A 22,813-nucleotide genomic window follows, 5' to 3' on the forward strand; every position below is an offset into this window, starting at 1 on the left:
TTTGTATATGTGGAAATTTGGGTGAAACACGCAAGGAGCTTCCACACAGGCTGTTCTGGGATAGTGCCAGGGCAAGGGGAAGAAAACAGTTTAACTACTCCAGGTAATTGTTTTGCTCAGCTCCTTTTGGACAAGTTCAGGGCTCCAAGGAGTATAGTGAAGTGATGGCAGCGTGGTTTTGTGTGCTGTTCTCATGAGAGACTACTCAGCATCCATCTCCTGCTCTAAGCTATGCTTTAGGAAACTAAGTGTGCAGTGCTCAGAAATCAGATAAGCAGGTATTCTTGGCAATAGTGGCAGTGGTGCCCTAGACAGGAATGTAGGGGGGAATATAGTCATACTCACAAGCATAGCCTGCAGTAGGTTAATGTCAAGAGCAAAACAGTCCAGGACAACTGTGAGGGCTCTTTATTTTTACCACACTGAGTTACTATTCAATTTAGGGTTTTTTTCCATATAGCAGTGTTTTACAAGAAGTTCTTTCCCACCCTCCCAGCAACAAATTACAGGGATTAGGATGATGAATACAATAATACATGACAGAAGAGATGGTCACATTCTTTATTTAAATTTTAAGTCTTTAGCCATCAGTAAAGTGAATGGGCAGAAAACAACCAACTGAGCAGACAAACCCACCTTTGCTGGTTATTTCCAAATATAAATAACTGTGAGAACTGAAATCGAGCCAAAATAGAAAAAGGAAGCTGGGGAATTTAAAAGACAAAAGTAAGCCTAGCTGCACTCCCTTTTCATAGTGTCAGTGAAGAGGAAGTACCATAACAAAAAGGAAGCTATGGTTACATTTGATCAGACATTTATTCCAAGAGTAGGCATGGAATTGCACTTTCATGAAAATGCCAAAGCTGAATCGAGTCCAGTGCACTGGGGCATTGTGTGCACTTAGCTTGATTTCTGCTGCAGCTCCTTCATTCTGTTCAGGGCACTGCCAGCCTGAAACCACTCGATCTGCGACTCATTGAAGGTGTGGTTCAGCATGATTGTTTCTTGGCTCCCATTGGGATGCTTGATGATGCATTTCAGAGGCTAAAAGAAGAAGACAGTTTTATTTTCCCTTCTCTTTCAAGGGACAAGGTTATCTGAAGCTTCTCACGGGAAAATTTCTACATGGTTTTAAAGGGCTGAAAAGGAAAATTGCAGCTCAGGGTGGATCTTAAAATTGAGGTTACAGTTCCTTCTAGGGAACAGTCATGCTTAAGTCAACAAGTCCAGGAATTCAGAGTATTGTACGAAGGTTTCTCTTAACTGTTCAGAACACCACTGATTCTGACCTGCCCTGTGTCTCCCAGTCCGCTGTGTCTCACCTGGCTAGCAAGCTGCACTGCTCATCAGTGCCAGTGCTGTCTCACAAGCATACAACTACCACCGATCCCCATGAGTGGCACATCCCTGCCCTCAAGTGCATGACCAGACACCCAGACAGTTACCTTTCCAGGTGCGAAGTCTTTCAACCCCACAATGCTCAGCTTATCCACAGGATGAATCTTGTTATAGTCTGCTGGATCAGCAAAAGTGAGAGGCAGTAGACCTTGCTTCTTCAGATTGGTTTCTGTGGAGAACAAACCACCAACCACACTTGTAACATCCCACTCCAGGGAAGCAGTATTACCTTCTGGCTGCTCAGAGTACTACTCCAACTATGCTGATTACTATCTTTGTAGCAAAATCAGCATATCCGTTTGTTTGTGGCATATCCAACTAGGTATGTAACAGGACTCCTGACAGGAGGGACCTCACCATCTGTCAGCAGGGAAGGTTCATGCCTGTAGGTGTTGAGCCCTGGGCAAGGTATAAACATCACTGAACACATCCTGTTTACAAACACCACAGGGGAAGCCTGACTCACCATGGATCCTGGCAAAGCTCTTGGTGATGATGACCCTTCCTCCCAAGTGACGTGGCTCCAATGCTGCATGTTCCCGGCTTGATCCCTCACCATAGTTTTCATCCCCAACAACTGCCCATTTGATACCCATTTTCTGTGACAAAAAACACAGATTTACATTTGTGCAGCCACTCAAGTGAGGAATTAACAATAAATACCCACCCACACATCTAATTCCAGCACTTTACTGACATTGCTATAGTATGACACCTTCTACCAAAAGACTCCCTTGGGTTCTGAGAAAGGAGAGAAATAAAGGAGTTTAGTGCTTCACAGTAGTTAGGCACTGCCATCTTTGCTGACAAGGGCTAAGGAGGATTGCTTTTGGGATCCAGAGCAAATCTTTTCCTTCCTTTTCCTGCCACCTCTCCTTCCATCATGCTATGCCAGACCAGTGTTTGCATGAGCCATGACCTCTGCTCTACTTCTGGGAGGGATGTGGAAAATTTTAACTTCTCTCTACTGAGAGAGCCAATCGGAAACAACTGCCAAGTTGTCCAAGGGCAAAAGGACATTTCTTGAGATTTGAAGCCTAGTGTTAAAGAATAAAGGGAATGAGACTATAATTATTTAAACATTAGACTAGTCACAGGTGAAGCACTCCAGGAGGCAAGATTTAGTCTGATGACACCCATGCCTTGTAAGGTATGCAGAGCCTAACGGAGTTCTTCCTATTTCATGTATGATTTCTGGTCCCCTCTGAGTCAGGAGATCTTGTCCCTCTTCCCTATAGGAGGTAGGGAAAGAATCTCCTACAGGAACTGCAATCATTAGAGAAAATACCAAGAAAATGCCTCAATGCTGAATGAATTTGCAGCTGCTGTTACTTGAGAGCAGGAGGGTGAAATCCTTGTATTTGGCACAAACTGCCCAAACTGTAAACATCCTCTTAAGATAGATGTGTCAGGGGAACATCTCACCTTGTAGTAACGGGCTGTGTCTGGGACTGGGCCAAACTCCTGGGTTAACGCGTTCCGCACAGAGTTGGCTTTGCCGTTTTCGATGTTGATGGCACCAATGAGCAGGTTGTTGGAGATGTTGTCCAGATGGCCACGGAATTTAAGCCACGGTCCAGCTGCAGAAATATGATCAGTGGTGCATTTCCCTTTTACCTAAAGTGTAGCAGAAGAGAAGAATGTCTCAGGATGGACTAATGTACTTGACCCTTCCTCAATGCTTGTAACTGTGTAGCATTAATTAGGAGGAGCAGTCAATACTCCAGAGGGCTCTGTAGCCCTTCAGAAAGACCTCAACAGGTTAGAGAGTTGGGCAGAGAACTGTCTAAAGTTCAGTAAGGGCAGGTTCAGGGTCCTGCACCTGGGAAAGAGTAACTTCACGCACGAGTTGCTGGAAAGCAGCTCTGCAGAGAAAGACCTGGGGGTCCTGGTGGACAACAAGCAGACTATGAGCCAGCAGTGTGCCCATGTGGCCAAGAAAGCCAATGGTATTCTGGGGTGAATTAGAAACAGCATTGCCAGCAGGTCAAAGGAAGTGATCCTATCCCTCTAGTCAGCCCTAGTGAGGCCACCCACTGGAGTGCTGTGTCCAGTTCTGGGCTCCCCAGTACAAGAGAGACATGGAGCCCCTAGAGCAGGTACAGGGGAGGGCAACAAAGGCAGTTAAGAGACTGGACCATCTCCTGTTCAGCCTCAAGAAGAGACAAATGAGAGGGGACCTCTCATTTACAATATCTGTAAGTATCGGAAGGGAGGGTGTCAAGAGTGTGAAGCCAGGCTCTGCTCAGTGGTGCCAAGCAATAGGACAAGAGGCAATGGAGCAGAAACTGAGGCTCAGGAAGTTCCACCTGAACATGAGGAAGAACTTCTTTAACTTCTTTACTGTGTAGTGGCCACATTGGAACATTGCCCAGAGAGGTTGTGGAGTCTCCCTCGCTGGAGGTAGTCCAGAACTGTCTGGATGCAGTTCTATGCCATGTGCTCTGGGATGACCCTGCTTGAGCAGGGAGGTTGGACCAGGTGACCGACCCACTGTGGTCCCTTCTAACCTAACCCATTCTGTGATCATCATATCTCTTTTGAAAGGCATAAACCCCAAGAAAGTGCATCAGTTACAGAATCAAGGCACTCCAAAGCAGAACACAGGGGTCATTCTGCATGTATTGGGTAAGAAGAACATCCCTTTTCCAAAGGGTAAATTACAAAAATTAGCTTAGCTATGACATCTCCTGCTGTGTCCTCACTTCCCTCAGCAGCAGGTTGTTCAGGTACAAAAAGCAATTTAGCCCTTCCTGCTACAGCCCAGCCTCCCTGCTGGGGAACTTCAACAAGGTGCCAAGTGTTACCCTCTAAGTTTCCAAACTGCACATAAGCCTTCTCAGCTTGCAAGAACAGAACTCCCAACCAGAGATAATGGCCTTCCAACTGCTAAGTTTTAAAATGCTTATAAAGGAATTGCCTGTGTCAAAAATTGTTGCACAGCAGTATGGCACCTGGGAGTACCTCCAACTCTTTGTCACTGAGAATCAGGAATGTTCCCAAAGGTCAGTTCATAAGGGATTACATTTCAGAACCCCTCACCATATCAACTGAAGTTTCCATCTGTTAACTCACCTCAGGTAGTGAGGAGAAACCCATGTCTCCACTGAAAGACCAAATTGCAATGTTTAACAAGTGTGAAGTAATTTCTCTTTCTATAAAGTGGGAAGAGAACATGCATACTGATGGATGAGAAGTTCCCAACGACCTCATTTCAGACAAAATACATCTTAGAACAGTCAGTATTAGAGATGATAATTAAAGAACCCATCCACCTTTCTATTGCAGGCTGTAACTGGGACAAATTCTGTAAACTGCATGGTTTGGGCAGGATCATATTATATGCTGTAACAAGCTTGCTTTTGCATGTATTAGCTAACCACTAGCCCAAAGGAGAAAAGTCACTTAATTATAACAGAAAGAAGTATCAGAAGGAAACACCTGGAAGAAAGAAAGACCCCTTGCTTCCCTTTCTGTAACAACGTGGTTGTAGGGGAGGGAATCAGGTATCTCAAAGGCACATCCAAAGCTTCTAGCAGTTGCAATACAAACCCCTGTTCAGGCAGACCTGTCATAGCTGATGCTCCCCTACTTTGTTCCTGACCTTGATGAGGATCAGCATGTCTTCTAGATCTTTGCCATCCCACTTATCAAAGGGCTCAAGAAGCTGGAGACGCTGGCTGGTGGGGCTCACATCCACGTGCTGCCCACTGCCATCCTTGGGAGGGTACTGATAGGTGTCCTGGCCTGGGTCAAACTCCTTCCAAAGAAGAAAGGAAAATCATCAGCCTCAGCCATCCCCAACAGCATGTGAAGAACAAACTAGTAATGCAACTGCACCCATTCTAGCTCTACCACCATGTGTCAATAAAGAGGTCAGTGCCTGTAAGTTCCCTCAGTATAAAGACAACAATGCTAGTGTCAGGTCTTCCTTCCCTCTGCCCCCAGACAAGAGCAGTTACCAGCTTGGGCAGCTCATCTGCATCAGGTGCCTCTAGTTTAAACTTCTTCCCATCTGCTCCTGTCAGGTAATCTGTCTCAGGGTTAAATTTTAGAGTGCCAGCAATGGACAGGGCTGTGACAATCTGGAAAAAAAAAAAAAAAAAAGACAAATTTAAAGGCATATTCTACCTCCCATCACTTCACCTGGAAGTCCTACATCAAAGTCTCAAAGCCATCAGCCAAAGGCTATTGAATGAGGCACACTGGGCCTCTTCTGCAGGCGCCCTGAACTATTCCACAGTCCCTCCTCTGGCTGCTTCTTACCTCTGGAGAAGTCACAAATGCATGAGTCTCTGGATTGGCATCATTGCGACCTGTGAAATTCCGGTTGTAGGACGTAACTATTGTATTTTTCTCTCCTTTCTTGATGTCCTTCCTGTGAAAGAAGCAAACATGCTTACCAGATCCAAAAGGAATACTGCTTCTAGATGTCTCACTGCTAGAATCACTCAGCTTGGTTTAGGCAGCAATCACTATCTTAGAAACACAAGCTGGTGCCTGTATGTTTTCCTCCCTTAAGCACAGACCCAAAATGAATGAATGCAAACCCAAGTCAAACACTGATTCTTACAGTAGTTTTCACAGCTCATGTTGTTCACTGTTGAACTGTCTAAACAATAATCAACTAAGGACATTGCCTTTGGATATCCCATGGTCAGCTGTGATAAAGCAATATAAAAATGTGCCTCCCACCCCTTCTATTGGGAATTATTCTCCCTGCCACTCCAGTGACTGAAGTTGGACCAATTCACTTTTCCTATTTTAAAAGGCCCATACAAACTTCAATCCACCCTCCCACAGACAACAGATCTTTCTCTGCATTCTTTGCCTTCCACAAAAAGCCTCCAGAATGTGTGTCCATTCTGCAGCTTTATTCACCTAAAGGTTCAATATAAATCTGTAGTCCTTCTTTTTGCCTCCTCTAGAACATATCAGACAGCTACAGCCAGTTGGTTTTTAAGCATTTAATTACCAGTGTGTTGTATTTACAATCAATTTGGGCTTCACAAAGCATTTTGGGAGCTAAAGATACAAAGCTAGAGTGAGGTCCATAGTTTATTTTACCTGTCCCACTGGCCAATGCATGGCCCACAAGCATTAGCAAGAACCAGCCCTCCAACTTCTCGAAGGACTTTTGCCTGGGGACAGAAAACAACTTTGTTACCATAGAATGCCTGGAATGAGTTTCTGAGGTTGCTCTTTTGGGGAAGAAGACACTAACAGGAAGCACCGAGCCTGAGAAAATTCCCTTCCTTGTTTCAGTTTTGAGTCACTTTTATAAATACATGGGGTTTGACCCCAGTAAGACTATAAGTTAACACTGGGGCACAGCACAGGATGACGCCATGATGTTCCCATTCTCTACCTGTTTCAACTTCAGCAATCCAGCTGCTTACAGTAATTTGACTGAAGGGCAGTGTCTGGTCTGAATAATATTCTATAGACTTCCAGTCCATTAAGGAGAGAACTGGCAACAGTACAGGCAAGTATGTGTGCCTGATCAGTCTACTCAGCAAACAACTCAATTAAGGGGGCAGCTGGTAAGGAAAGTCCTACCTATGACTTGAAAGGTAGGACTTGGTTGGAAGAGCCATCAAACATTGGCTGGACATATCCATATGTAAAGACTTGGTTCTCACTTTAACAGCATCTAAAATTTACTAAATAGTAAAGCGAATTAAAACAACATTTACTGCAGAGAAAAAAAGGAAGAAAGTAGGTAATGGTTCCTCAACAGAAACATTCATTTTAAGCCAATATGAGTTTTGCCAAAAGTTTGGTCTAAATTGGGAACCACCTTCCAACAAAAGGGTATGTATGTTCTCTTTATATATTGGGATAAAAGTGGATTGCAGCCTTTTGTCAGCCATGGCCATCTACAGAATCCCAGGAGCATGAGCTATCCCTTGCTATATAGACTGTTATCTCCTCAGGACCCCAGTTCCTGACAACTGCCTCAGCCTTGTTCAGTTCTAATTATGTTTTTACATGCCCAGGTAGTAAAGATATCACGTCAAAACACTGTCAAGATGATGGCAGGACCCACAGACACAGTACCACAAGACCAGTTATTACATCAGTAATTGCACCTCCAGCAGTAAGTGAAGACTAAGTTCAGTTAACTCGGCCCCCCAAGTACTGTCCTGAAGAATTTAACCCTTTCTGTTTGGAAGTGCAAAGAGCAGCCATACTCACATAACCGTCTCTTTCAATGGTGGCACGGATCTGTTCTGACCCTGGTGTGATTGTGAACTTGGATTTGCACTTCAATCCATGCGCAAGTGCCTGTTTTGCCACCGCTGCAGAGCGTCCCATGTCCTCATAGCTGGAGTTGGTGCAGCTGCCAATCAAACCTGTGATGTTTGACAGAAACAGGGTGGTGGTTACTGCAGCCCTGGTACTTGGAAGATTCTCCCTGACCATCTCCCAGAAGAGCAAACAAGGGACAACCACTTTTTCTGTTGATAAGGAAGCTCAAAGGATTTCAGGTACCAACACTGCTAAGCCTCCCAGCAATATATTGTAGTCACAAGCAGTCCCATGTCCAGCTCTGGAGGTTGCACAGTCAGAACACACTACTCAGTCACAAGTCTAATCTGACTAGGTTATTGTTTTACAAGACCTGAGTGTCACCTACTTGCACTTTGGTTAAGCAAATAACCAAAGAGGTAGGTATTGTTCCACAAAGACAGAAAAAGCTTTAAATCAAGATGGCAAGAAATGGAGGAAATTATGAAAAGAAAACATCTTCAGTATAGTGCAAAGACCACACAAGGACATGCTGTACCATCCTGACAACATTCTGGTGCTAAGCAGTAAAATAAAAATTCTCTCAGTTACAACTGCTGTAACTGTATACTATTTGTAACACTGTAATATAATACACCTCCCACCTGGGACATGGCTTTACAATGTATTTCCATTCCTTCCTCCACTCCATGAGCAACAGTCGAGAAGTCAGCCCACAAATTACCATCCCAAAAGCATAAATTTCCAAGCCTGCTTTTTAGGACAGTAAGTACTAACTTTACTAAGTCCCAAGAGTTCAACAGCCAACTGCTGGGAGTGCTGACAATCATGCTCCTCACAACTCTCTGCAACAGGTAAATCCATACCACAGACTTTTAATAAAAATGATCTTCAATGAGTAATATTCCTGACAATCCAAACATTCAAATGTTTCAAAAATGGAAGAAACCTGGTCTACCTCTTGAGATTAAAATGCCTTCTATTATCCTGGATCTCATCTTACACACTTGGCCCATGTGGTCACTACTTTTCCCAGAAAATTCATATGGCCATGAACAGATGACACCACACCAAAGGACAGACAGCAGCAGTGAAAAAACTGTATCCCAAGCTATATGACCAACAGGTTATCCCAAGACAACCAAGTTTATGCCACAAGTATGAAGGAAGAGGAAAGAGCAAATGCTACCCACCAACTCTGATATCAACAGGCCAGCCCTCCTTTTCTGCCACAGCACCAATATCTGACACAGGGTGCGCCAGGTCTGGTGTGAAAGGTCCATTGATATGTGGTTTCAGCTTTAAGAAACAGTGAAAAAGTCAGAAATCACAGTAGCAAAGAATAACCCTGAAACACAGCAGCAAATCAATTCCTTTCACAGCTCTATCTGAAAGTTGTTTAACTAAGATTCTCCTACTATGAAAACTGGAGCACAAGCTGTCAGTGAAGCAGACTGGAATGTATTTTACATGTTCTAGCACAGCACTGCAGTGCTGCATCAAACTCCCAGTTTGGTCTTCAGTCACACAAAGCAGAGTCACATCACAGCATTCAAGATGGCAAGAAGAAATGAAGCCTTACCTCACTGAGGTTGATCTCTATCACCTGGTCATACTGACAACCAGAATCTGGTACCAAGTGTTGCCTGAATTCATCTGCTAGTGCAGCTATATCTGGAATAAGAAAGAAGGAAGATCTGAAAAGTGCAGCAAATATAAGGGAGAAAAAAAAGTCTAGAATGACTAAACACAGGGGGGGTCAACAATATCATTCCCCAGCCACTTCATCTACAGACTCCCTACTTGTAACAGATGACCTACAGGACCACATAAGGTCAAAAATCTCATCAGACAACACCATAGGAGAACACTGCTCCCAGAATACACCTTCACTTGAACCCAGACTTCTACCCACTTCAGTCCCCAGATCCTCTTACCAGCTCGCCCAGTCTTGCCCAAGTATTTCTTCATGCGTTCATTGTAAGGGAAGATCGATGTGGTAGCTCCGATTTCAGCCCCCATATTACAGATTGTTGCCATTCCTAGAGAAGTGGGAGAAGAGACCATGGGGTCAAATGAGAAAATCCAAGGCCACCCAATTCTCCAAAAGTCAGTATATGCAAAAGACAGCACAGCTAAGAGAGATCAGGGCATCAGCCACAGAAACCTAAAGCCACAGCTGAGAGGACAACACAATGGATGGGTCAGCCCTCTATGTTTCTGATCAATACAGTGCCTACGATCAGACTATTGTGGAAGGAATGAGCCAAAAGTTACACTGATACCTGCAGATACTGATATAACAAGAACTCCTGTTTGCACTGAGCATGAAATAATTCACAGCAGTGAGCAGTAGCACTCTGCGCTACCTGCAATGAGTGTCTTGTCCCTCCCTACCATCTCATTTGTCTTCACTGGAGGAGCCAGACATTTGTGAGAAATTTAATGGGCTGAATAAAATGCTTCCAGTGACAGAACACAATAAAAAAACCCCAAATATCTGCTCACAGCACTGGGATCAACCACCCCTTTCAAGGACACAGCAATCAAGCTGTAGAAGCTCCTGTTTTACATTTAACAAGCTAGAAGCAGATATAAAATTACTCTGATTTCATAGAAGAAAAATCCCAAATTGCTCTCAGTCTGTAAACCAAGTATTCTAAGTTGTAGCCAAGTCATGCGACTTGAGAGGAGAAATCCAGTTTGAAGGCTGCACTTCAAGCTAAAGGAAGTCACATTTCTTGTAATTTGGTCCTAACTAGCATATTAGAGAGAACTACAATTTTTGCTAGTTCCAATTCAGCACCCAAGATCCACAATTAGCTAGTATAAACTGCATGTTACAAACTGCTTTCTGGTCTCAGATCTTCTGCTCTTTGTTTAGCAGCTATCACACACATAATCCCATTAACGTGTTTCTTTTTTCTATTCACAGCCTATTTTAGGCTGAAATATGTCATGCCTTTACTGCTGATATCTCCACCCTCTAAGTTTACACTGGGATACATCCACCCTTATTCTTATCCTGACACACCATCTTACAGGATTCTTCACAATTAACCATTCCATGTTCTCAAAATCACAAGAAGATTTAATGGAGAGAGGTCACTTTCACTGAGAGAGAGTGATACCTTGTTACACCACTCCTCCAGTTTGCCATGTACAAACTGCTGGGCCAGGCTAAGGGAGAACATTTAGTACTTCTTGTTCGGTTCTCTTCCCAGCCTCCACAGATAGCTCAACACCCAGCTCCTCCAACAATCCACTCAAATAAGAGATCTGTGTTGACTTACCTGTGCAGGAGATTGAATCCACACCCGGCCCATGGTATTCAATGATGGCGCCTGTCCCACCCTTGACAGTGAGGATGCCAGCCACTTTCAGGATCACGTCTTTAGGAGAAGTCCAGCCTGAGAGCTTGCCAGTCAGTTTTACACCAATAACCTGAGCAACATCAACGAGGGAAAAAAAAAATACTAGTATCTGTCTTTCTGTCAGAAAGGTAACAGTATATAGTTCTGCTATGGGGTATATTCCTGTCACAGTGCAATGGTATCTGGTGCCTTATATACACAGTGCTTGAAAAATCAATGCTCCTTACACATCATATATCTCACGCTTGGCATCAACGCTTCATATTCCTTCTGCTCCTACCTTCGGGCATTTGAGCTCCCAAGGGATTCCAGCCATGACATCCACAGCATCAGCTCCACCCACACCAATGCAGATTCCCCCCAAGCCACCTCCGTTGGGGGTGTGTGAATCTGTGCCGATCAGCATAACCCCAGGGTATGAGTAGTTCTCCAAAATGATCTGAAAATAAAAATTGATTGTTTGCTTGATTGTTTCGTAGGAAAGGAGGAGAAGACAGCAGAAAGAAAACAAGAATAAGAGTTTAGATCAGTTTGTATTTGCAGATTTCAATAGCAAGAAAATAACTGAATTTGGGTTTGATTGGAAATTCTCTTTTGTTTCAACCTCCTTGTGGAGGATGTAATGACAAAACAAGGTACCAAGACGCAGCCCCAGGATCCTTGCTCATCCCAGAATAATAAAAAAAAAATTAGAAAACAATCTCCTCTTTTTCCTTCTAGTTTAGGCTTTTGTAAGGTGCCACCTTTGTTAGACCTCAAAGTCTGTTCCACAATCTCCATACTTTTAATTAACAGTTCAGCAAGTCAGTTCGCTTATCAAATGCTAGCAAGACCTTCCATAGCCTTTGTGCTCCCATAGCAGTAGAATACCAACAGGCTCCTCCAATCCATGCTGCCAGCCAAAACTCAATTATGTAGACGAGCTTCTCACCAAGACACTGACCTTCCCTTATTGGTGCTACCAGTTCTGTGCAAAACTTTTTAACTATTAACAAAACCACAAAACCATTCTTCAATGGAAAAAAAGAGATTTCTGTGGTAGGAACACTGTAGAGAACTCAAGCTAATGAACTTTTCACTGCATATGTGCCACACCAACACTAGGAACAGCCTTTCTGGGAAGCACAGAACTCACAGCACATGCATCACAGAACAGCTTGAACAGAACTAAGGCAAGTCCTTTACCAAAAAGACCAAGGCTTTGCTTTCAGAACTTTCAGCTTTATATTCTTGTAGCCACATCAACATATTTCTGTGAGAAAGGTCACTCTCAAGGCCTCACTTTGGCAGAGTTGTACTCTGAAGCTATACAAGAGGACCAGTTTCCTCCACCCAGAGAAAGTCAGTCACAAGAAGACTGATAACCACAGCATGGAGCTATGATGCCATGTGACAGATGTTACAAGTGGTTTTGGAACATAAATGACCTGAGGTGTTCCCATAACCTTTTGAAGAGTTCATCTATTGCGTCACATTAAGTTAAGGTAAACTTAGTAACATATTTTGTAGCTAAGAAAACATAGCAGAGAGCTCTTGACTGCACCTGGTCACAAGTTCCCTGATGACAGGATGCTTACCAGTCATCCATTCTCCTCTCCACTCCTTTTGCTTCATGCTGCTCTTCAACTTTTGCTGCCTGAGACTCAGAGGAACAATGAAAAATGACTACTGGACCCTCAAAGCAAACCAACCACAAGCAAGTTAGGGACATCCTGACAGAAGTGTTTGTTTTAAAAAACCTAAAAGCCTCATTAAGTGGTAAATTATCTTGGGACCGTCATATTCTTCTTTAGATCCAAGCGTAATGACAAGAGAATCTCAGACTTGGAAACTGTTTTGCATTTTATTCAAATTCACCTAGCAACTCCTTATGTGTTGCCTCTCCTGAGTACTTGAAGTATGCTGCTCTGTTGTGTCCTCATATACTCTTCTGGGTTTTACAGAACTAAATGCATACATAATAATTCTAAAAAAGTATGCTTCCAAGGTTGCTTTCCTTACCACCAAAAGCAATTCACATTAACCCTATGTAGCCAGCTTCATGGCCTCACCTTACTGTCACAATTGCACTAAGAGGAGCCAGCCCACAAGCAGTTAAGGTATTTTAAGCTTCTGTAATTCACATGGCATGCTGTTGGCACTACCTAATGATACATCAGGTTACAGTTCGACCAAAATAACCCTTAAAAAAACCCCCACTGTTGTCAAGATAACTGAGAGAGAGCAAGTAAGAAACCCTGCCTGCCTTGAGCAAAGCAAGCTGTTTCCCTAAACCAGTGAAATTCTCTAAAGATTTGTACTTGAGCTCTCTCTCCACCCTAAAGTAAAAGACCCACTGCATGTTCAAAGACTGCAAAGACACACACTTTACCTGGTGAATGATTCCTGACCCAGGTTTCCAGAATCCCACTCCATACTTGGCACCAGCCGTTGATAGGAAGTTATACACCTCTTGGTTTATCTCCTATTCACACAGGGAAGCACAGAGCATTAGTACCACATTTTGTTCTTCCATACATCAAAATCTCGTTCAAACACATTCCCTTCTTTCACATGCCTGCCTATAGTTTGCTTCCTAGTTTTGCAGCAGCTGGAGGGAGGTGCACATGACTTTTAAAACCAAAAGGTTAAGATTAAGACTGTTTGACAGACAGTTGTAACAGGTCATTTAATTTCATCCCACTTGTAGCACTACTAAAAGATTTTAATGTCTAATTCCAAACAGCACAATTTAAGGAAAACCCTGCCAATAAGACATTTAAAAATGCTGTGCTCACTTTCCCTGTTCTTAGGGGATTTTTTAAAAAGCCTCATGCATTCTAGCCCCTCCTTCCTTCTCTACCAGGTGTTCTTTTTCCTATACAGATGCTTTGGAGACATTTCAAATCCCTTAGATAAACATTCTGGCTTTATTTTTACAGATTAAGAAATGGAACTGGAAGTGTTCACTGCCAGGGGAGTTGGTGTCATTTGTCATTCTAGCAAGTCCCCTCTTTAAGACTCACACAATACTGCCTTTCTTGCTGCACTGTCACCATTGTTGGCGGAGGTCACACCATGAAAATTGCTTGTGAGAAAAACCATGGTTGCCAAGGAAGTATGACACTATTATATCCTAACAGTTCTTGGCAGAAGAGTGCTGGAGTAGATAAGATAAGCACTAGAAGGAGAGAATTTCTTAAAGACTATTCTCATGCAGCTAAGCTTCAGAATAAAGGGAAAGGGGAAACGAGATAATTGAAGAATTGTCTCAGCACACATTTGCTGAAATTTCCCAAGAGGCAGCAGCAGCTCTTTAAGCCTCGTTTTCCACTGGGAGTTGGGTCACTCCACTCTGTTTGTGCATCCCTACCCCAGTAAATCCAAACCATCCTCTGGCCTGCCAGCATTCATTGTGTGCCAACTGGCAGCAGCAGAAGCCAGTCAGCAGAAGGCAGGACCTTTACTTGCTCTGCTCAGAGTGGATGGCAAAGAAGGGACTCAGCTCAATTCAGGGCTGCAGCAAATATAATTGCACCATGGAGAATAAAAGCAGGAATAGGGCAAAGGGGAAAACAGGAGGTGAACAGGAGAAAAGAAATTGTCTGATTTAGTTAAGTCTCAAACTGTTAATTGCACAACTTAGGACTGAGACAAGCAGAGTGAGAACTCCCCAAATCACTCCTGAGTCATGCAAGTTGCTTTTTTGTTGTCCACTGACGAAAGCCAAAAGCAGATACTTCAATGCCACAAGTTTCTGAGAATAGTTATGGATTAAAATCTTGAAATGCAGCTGACCCCTGCTCACTGCTCATAAATTCTGGTATCAACATTCCAGGCGCAATTCCTCCTGGCTCTGACAGTGGACTTCGGCTAAGTCTACTCGGAGTAACAAGATTTCCTTGGCAGATGCATTGTGGTATGTTGGTCACAGATAAATGTGTCTATAGATTACAGAAGCTCATTTGGGGAGAAATAAGCAGTAAAACAGTTTGAGTAGAAAATTTTTAAATTGCACTGAATCAGCAGCTGTACAAACAACACTTTGAAATTCCCACATAAAACGCAACATCCTCCATACTTTTACACACATACTATACCCATGAGCCATGAAAGCTGCACATGATTCCGTTATTGCTCTTAGATAATTGGTAGCAAATGGTTTGGGAAATTAACTACTTGTCTCACCCTCACAGGATACACCAGTGCAATGCAGACATATCTTCATTAAGTTTTTCAAACTGCCGTACTGCAACACAGAGTAATCTGACTTCCTTTTTTTTTCCCTTTGAAATATTTTTTTTTTCTCTCCTTTATCTAAAATATCTTCTATCTCTAGAACACACATGATCTCAGCTTCCACCACTAACAACTTAAGACTAGCTTCTCCCACATTCATGGTCCTTTAAACCATGTAATGGATGAATCTGAGGTGAAGAACTCCCAAAAATCCATTTAGTCTGTTTCTTCACTGCATCTGACCTACAGAGCTGACCATCACAGGCAATCTGTTACCATATCTGATTCCTGGCTGTCCTTATGGGAAAAAAAAAATTAAAATAAACTAATCCTTCCACTGGAAGGACATTTTCAAACAGACAGAAGTTACATCTCTGCAATAGTGACCTTGGCTCTTTGAAGATCCTTTTCACCGCCTGACTGGGCCTCGATGAGGTGATCACAGTGGATGGTGGAAGGCACAGCCACTTTTGGCAGCCCGCTGCTGATGAACTGAAGCATTGCCATCTGAGCTGTGGCATCCTGCATGGCCACACGGTCTGGCCGTAAGCGCAGATAGGTCTTGCCGCGCTCAATCTCCTGTTTTGCTGGATCATCCAGGTGTCCATATACAATCTTCTCAGACAAGGTCAGAGGGCGGTCAAGCCTGAGGAGAATAATTTTAGTATCTGCATCTTGTGTACTTCAACATTTGCCCCTTTAAGCATGTAAGAGAATGCTTCCCTATATTGCTCAGACTGTTAAGACCTATTAGCACAGAGAAACCTCCACGCTCTTCTTTCAGAACTAAAATATCAACTGGCACATTGTTAAAACAAGGGTTCAGTTCATAAAGTTCAAAAACATTAATTGATGGCACTTTATGCTTTCTTTTCTAATATTTTCTACTCTTCCTATAAAAAACATAATCTTCCTGTAAAAAAAACACTGACTGCTCACTTATTGAGCCATACTTCAAGAGAGCAAATGTAGAGGTGAGACAGAGGTCAGACTCAATTCACAAATACCAGATCCCAGAGCAAATACAACTAAGTGGAGCTTCGTGACCTGCGACCTTTCATCCTGCAGCTGTATCAGCTGAGGAATCTATTTATGTATGTAGCAAGATCTTCTGAGAAGTAACTAAATCAACACAACAACTTGAAATGAGAGTCACCACATTTAAGAAGGGACACAAAGACTGAAGGACAAGTCATACAAACCACTGCCACAGTAAGTGGAGCAGGAATGACAAATTAGCAGGCACACAAGCCTCTATCAGCAGATTAAGGTCACTATGTTTACATATGCTATGAATTACTAGCCCTTTGTTCCATGCCTAACACCTACAGAAGAACACAGCACACAGAAGCATTAGCCTATAACAACCATGACCCACACACTGCTGCCCCAGAAAAAACAAGGGCCAACGTGAAGACTCCTCAACGAGGGTATTAAACAAAGAGGATGGAGCCCTTTCTAGCACCTCCTCCGCACTGGCCTGGTTCTCTGCACATTGCAGTGCTTCATCATATCCTTCAACCCTTCCCACAGTGCTCCACCACTATGAGGAGACACTACAACTCGTGCTTCACTATATTTACAACTGCCTCTGTTCAGTGCTGTTTTCCCTGGTAAATATTCCTTGTGCCAGGGCCCTACAACATTATTTTCTTCCTCTCCTGTCACTACAGAGCTCAATTCAATACAATGACCTCCTCCTTCTTCCCTTCTCCACTCTTACCTCTTACGGACAATGTTGATGTTCTTCTCCAGTTTTTCATAATTTATGTATTCATTAGGTTCAAAGTGGCTCATGGCCACCTTGGCCCGCTGGCACAGGACAGGAGCAACATGGTAGCGTCGTACCCCACTATTCAAGGCATGCTGAAAAAAGGGAGAGTATTAAAACTGGAACCCTGCAGAGTAAATTTCTGTAACATATAAATTAAAAATGTTTTTCAGTTTTTCTTTTCTCTGGGATTTTTACAGACTGAGGAATGCAAAGGCACCCAAATACATTTCATCATACAATACCCCATATTATATTAAACAGTGAGACACCAAAGTAACCAGCACAGGTAACATTTATTAAATTATTCCACATTTTTATTTGTTGCACCAGATTCTTAATGTTTTCAAATGAGAAATCTGCTTTCAGACAATGCTGAGCCAATTCTCAAGAGAGCACTTGCTTGCCATACTCCTGACACATCAGTCATGGTATGAAGAACCAATGCTGTTTCTAAAGCAAACTATTCCTAGGTTTGTATTTGCTTGCTGGCATAGAGTTGACATTGAAGTAGACATTGGCAGGCAATACAGCACCAGTCTGAGTGGACATGACTCTGTTCCACCATCACATACTAAATTTCCTAGGCAGCATCCCTCCATACTGCTACAAAACATATTAAATTCCCACAAGGAGACTTTGGTGTACAGGTCTGGTCTACAATGTAACACAGAGAAGTAGAAGCAAGATGTGGAAAAAACTCACCAGCTCCACCAGCCTGGCTGGTGCTATTTTCCTCACTCTCACAAAGGCACCTTCACCTTTTGCTTCTGAAAAGCCTTGCACTTACCCTACAGGTGAGTTAGATGACAAGTGAACTACACTGTGAGCTGAATGCATCAGCAGAAAGTGCCAGGGGAAATAAAAGCCAAATTTCACTTGGCAGCCTCCAGAGTGAGACAGTTTCCTGGAACACAGGAGAAGGGCAGGCTGACACCTTTACAGCACCTGACCTGAAAGAGACGGGTCAGTGCCCAGGGCTAAAAGCTCTCACACAGCTTTGGAAACTGAGTCAGACAGCAGCCTTCACAAAAACTTCCAAGGATTTGGCACATGCATTTCTTATATGCTTTCAAAGTCTCACTCATCAGCAGTAGAAGTCTGGAAACAGACTGAAGAAAAGAGTTCAGAACTCTTCCTCTTCCAGTACTACACCTTAATTTTAATCCCGCTTTTTCTATTCATCCGCTATTTCAGAGTTACAAAGTTTTGATAAGTGCAGGTTAATAAATGTAGCAGTATTACACTAAACACCCCTTTTGCATGTGTGATTGTAAATATTCCTTGTTCATTACACAATCATTGTACCTACCAGTGGGTTTTTTTTTACCACTGTCAAAAAAAACCCCTAGTTAATTCTTTAAACCTGTTCAAGCATTTAAATGTTTCCCTGTGAATATTTTTTCCAGCTTTCTTGTAACCAGCATTGAAAAGATTGCCTGAAATAATCACAATCAAAGAGACATCACCAATTTTTAGCAAAATCTCTTGTTTTATTGTCCTTTTGATAACACTTGTTAGTATCTTTTGCAACAAAAATTTTGGGAAATCTAGGCAAGATCACACTACACAGTGCACTAGCAACAAGCGTGCAGTCTGCATTTTTACCAAACTACCCTAAGCCATTATACAAAGAGCTTTTGGTAGAAGCAGTACAGACTTACAGCAGTTGTACATCACCATTATGAAAGAATATCTGAGGGAAGTGAACCTTGTGGTACAGAGGGCACTGTTCCTCCATGACTGCATGGGAAACTCAGTCAACAAATTTCACTGTGCCGCACTTTAATCCTAGAACTTCCAGAACTTATCACAAGTGTCAGACTCAAGACCTTTCCTTCTTCCACCAGCAAAAAAAAAAAAAAAACTAAACAAAAAAAAAACCAAAAAAAACCCACACACCCAGAACAACCACCCACACCAATACGAACACCACCCAGCTTCTCATTGTTTAATATACAAACTAGGCAAAGCTGCTCTTTATCTAGTAGCCATGTAACTTTTATGTTTGCTTTGTTCTGGCCTTTTTTTTTTTTTTTTAACCTCACAAGATATTCCATCTTGTGAAAGTCTTCAACTGCTGGAATGGCTGGAAAAAAAACACTGAGGTATTTAATCACTGTTCATGGAAAAATAATCTCTTTCCCAGGCCAGGAAATGTATTGTGGTGTAATGTAGTAATTTCTTCTTAATTCATCATAGAGAAGAACAGATATGCAAATAAAAGTAATAGCACAGGCTTCATAGCATCTTATTCTTGCCTGGGACCAAAGCTGATTAAAACAGAAATCTGAAGTAGGGCACTTCAAAAAGAGGTACAACAAAACTTCTCAAACAAAATTCAGATAAAATGTTTTATATTTGAACATCCATGTCTATGGGTCTTTTCACTTTATGAAATGGCACAGGGAAATGTAATTTTTTTCTAGTACTATGGCAATGTTCAGCTGGTAATCGCAAGATCAGCAATACAAAGTAATGGAATCCTGCTGACCACAGCTTCACACTACCAGAAGCAGGAAGACAATGTGTTTAAGGTGAAGGACTCTCTCTGGACCTGGAGAAGTCTGGAAAACTGAAGGTCTGTTTCTGTAATGGCCAGTATGACCCAGGGAAAATAACTGCCTAAGCCAATCACCTTCAGTAGATTAGACAAGCATTTTTCTCTACATAAGAATTTTAAAAGGCATCTAATTAAAAAGTGCCATCTTCATTTTACCAGGATATAAACCTAATCCTGTATTTCTGTTGGGAATTAATTTGATTCAATATGTTGGCACCCAGCAAGTCTAAGGATCCACCACCACCCACCACCAAGCAACAAGTATAAACTGCCTGTTGTCCATGCTTGTCCTTCTTCTATTGCATCCTCAGAAACAGGGTGCAGAACTGCAAGATTAAGGACAAGTCACAAGCCTGATAGTTCCCAGTTTCATTCCCTTTCACACTTCTCTGAGAGGGAATGTAAAAGTGCTTTGCAGGGGCTTCCATGTTTTTTCAGTAAGTAGTGAGAAGTGCCTTGAGTCCAAGAGCCAAGAGAAGTAGGCAGCCACCAATCTAAAAATTTTCCTTTTTATCCAGGAACTGACCAAACAGCTGCCAAGTGACCTCTTCTCACCTGGCACTGAATCCCTTATTCCAGTTTGCAGTGTCCTTGTTCAAATTTCAGTAAAAAGAACCGCAGTAATCATTACAGGACTCCTAAGCCTACTGGTGTTTGACAAGGTGAAAAACTTCCTTTAAAGACAGCAGAAAGCCAATAAATGGGTCATTATTTCTGAAATCTCTGTAAGGAAGTTAACACTGCTCTTTAGAAATTTTAAGGTAGCTGTCATGCATTTAGCTCACTACTGTGAATGTTCAGGTGCAAGGGGAGTCTGAATTCAGAAAATAACTTGCATTTTGGGAGCCGATAAGGCAGACAAGTCCAGCAAGCAAAAGCTCATGTTCAAAAGAGTAGCAACTGTGTTATGTACTCTTCTATCTGGGAAATCTGTCCTAGAAATCCCAGCTGAAACCCAAAATACCATCTTTCCTCATCTTCCCTGATCTAAGAACATTGGACAAGTTTCCAACATTCACAATGATTCAGCCAAAAAAAAAAAAAAAAGCAGTGTGGTATAATCAAATTGTAAATGCAAGCTCATTTTCTGGACCCACCTCAAAAGAGAAACCAAAATTATGGTTTTGAAGATCACTTTAGCCCTGGCCAACATTTCTGCCAGATACACAAAGCTGCCCATGCATAATTTTGGTACTTCAATAACCATGATATTTCAGGTAGTTTAGAGCTTTACAGTGCTCCCTTTCAGTCAATCTTCAAGCAACGTGGCTCGAAAAGTGGAATGCTACTGAAAGTATTATTTCAGGTAGGCAGAAAAGAGATCTTGACTCTTTGAGGCTATTAGAACTATACTTTAAATAGCACAGTCAGTCCAAATCAGGCTAATTCCAATTTATTTCCTTCAGAGGCAAGCTTTCTCTGCAGTTCCACTTCCAAAACAGTTCCAGGACAGGAGGCAAACAGAACCGATAGTAGTAACATGTGCCATGGTCAATACTGGCCCTATAACAGTAATTGACAAGATGATGCTCATATTCATTAACCTCTAGGTTGCTACATAGGAGCTTCCTAAAGACATCACTTGTTTGATTAGCATCACAGATTTAGTCCTTCACAGGGAGGAAATAAATATGCACCCTGAGCCTGATAATAGATGACAACCTCCTGGAATACTAAATTTCCCATACCAACTATGCCAGCATAGCCTTTGTTTTGCATCATACAATATTAATTTTAGCAAATGACTGCTTGTTCTCATGCAATGTCACAGCATAAAACAAGAACCAATTAATTACCCTAATAAAAGATTTGCCTTCGTTTTATGAGCAGTCATTTCTGTTTAAAGTATGAACTAAAAACTATTTAAGAACAAGTAACTAAGTAAGAACAAATATACAAACCTAACTGAAATGGTATTATTCTGTAACTTTCATTTAAATTTAAAAACTACTATACTTTTCTAAAACATCTACCTCTAAAGCAAGACAGTAATAACCTAATAACCAAACTGTAATTAAGATTCAAAAAAGACTTTTAGAATACTAAAAGCCAACCAAATTCTTACTTCAGTTCCCTAGGAAATGGGAACACATTGGCCAAGGTCACAAGTGGCAAACGGAGAAGTTACACTGCCTGCCTTTATCAGAGGGGAGCAAAGGTTTCCTTATCCCTTAGCAGGCCTAAACAGAAAATTGCACCTGGTATTTGCCTTACAGGCTTTAAAAGATATGAAAACTTTACTACTGAGTAGACACTAAACAAAGTCTTTTCCGAGGAAGGCAATCTCTGGGGCAAGATCATATTACTGGCAAAGGTGAGTTTTAGAGGTCATGACAGTCAAGACTATGAGAGCTTCTACCTCAGCCCCAGGAAAAAAGGCAATTTATGTGCCTGACCTGCCTGCTTCTTCAGCTGTCCTAGTTCCCCATACAGAGAGGCTGGCACCTTTGTAACCCAGGAACCTCAGTTTGTATTAAAAGAAGGATTTTTGAAGCAAAGTAGCCAAAAGACAGCTCACTCACACACTAAGGAGTCACCTTGTGCTCCCGCATGCCCATAGGGGAAGTAATACAAGACAAGGGAAAGAAAAATGCCTGCCCCGGGGAAAGACCTTTTAGTTCACCGTTCGGGCCCGCGCCCTCGGGCTCAGTGCCCTGTTAGGCCCGAGGCTTTGACAGCGACTGCAGCCCACCACAGCGGGGTCCGGGCAGACGGGGGAGGCGGCGGCGCCAGGCCGCGTCCCCGCCGCCCCGTTCACCTTGCACTCACCTTGACAGCCGGCCGGGCCCGGTAGCAGGAGCCGTCCTACACCCGAGCCCGAGCAGCGGCCACGCAGCCGCCGCCAAAGCCGCGGCTGCCCCACCATCGCCATGGAAACAGGGCGTGGGGCCGCAGCGGGGACACGCTGACCTACACGCGGAGGCGGGGACGGCCTGACCCCGAGGCCACGGGCGAGCGGCCGCCCTCGTGGCCGCCCAGCGGGCAGTGATCTCGTCCCTGCCGCAATGCCCTGCGCCCGTCCCGCCGGCTGCCTGCCCCGCCCGCCACCGCCGCTCACCCTGAGCCGAGCCGCCAGCACGCAGTACGGCGCCATTTTGTTCACTGACAAAGATGGAGTCGCGCCGCGATGGCGTCACGCGGCCCCTTTGACATCTTCGGTGCGCGCGCGGGGGCGTGGCCACGAGGGTCCTGGCAGGGAGACACCTGCGACAGGAGAGGGTCGTCGGCTGCCACGCG

At 43.2% G+C, this 22,813-nt stretch overlaps 1 protein-coding gene and 1 long non-coding RNA gene across 3 annotated transcripts; both read right to left on the bottom strand.

Moving 5' to 3' along the window:
* Positions 1-547: 547 nt before the first annotated feature.
* Positions 548-22,774, bottom strand: ACO2 (aconitase 2). 2 transcript variants are annotated; one of them, XM_002197386.7, is made up of 18 exons: positions 22,635-22,774; positions 16,966-17,108; positions 15,630-15,888; positions 13,396-13,488; positions 11,305-11,463; positions 10,944-11,094; positions 9,588-9,692; positions 9,233-9,324; positions 8,844-8,949; positions 7,597-7,754; positions 6,466-6,539; positions 5,665-5,776; positions 5,361-5,483; positions 5,003-5,158; positions 2,824-3,015; positions 1,865-1,997; positions 1,446-1,567; positions 548-1,044 (listed from the first exon to the last, which is right to left on the bottom strand). In XM_002197386.7, the coding sequence occupies exons 1-18, from the start codon at positions 22,668-22,670 to the stop codon at positions 901-903; spliced, it is 2,358 nt and encodes a 785-aa protein (XP_002197422.1). In that variant the 5' UTR covers positions 22,671-22,774; the 3' UTR covers positions 548-900. The 2 variants fall into 2 exon arrangements, with proteins under 2 accessions (XP_002197422.1, XP_041569734.1); XM_041713800.2 differs by lacking the exon at positions 22,635-22,774 and adding an exon at positions 22,346-22,511.
* LOC140682209 (uncharacterized) lies at positions 18,486-22,339 on the bottom strand. Its single transcript, XR_012053529.1, has 2 exons — positions 18,916-22,339; positions 18,486-18,880 (listed from the first exon to the last, which is right to left on the bottom strand). It is a non-coding gene; the product is annotated as an uncharacterized lncRNA (long non-coding RNA).
* Positions 22,775-22,813: the final 39 nt, after the last annotated feature.

The sequence above is a fragment of the Taeniopygia guttata genome, chromosome 1A, assembly GCF_048771995.1.
Source record: "Taeniopygia guttata chromosome 1A, bTaeGut7.mat, whole genome shotgun sequence".
In the NCBI taxonomy this organism is placed as follows: domain Eukaryota; kingdom Metazoa; phylum Chordata; class Aves; order Passeriformes; family Estrildidae; genus Taeniopygia; species Taeniopygia guttata.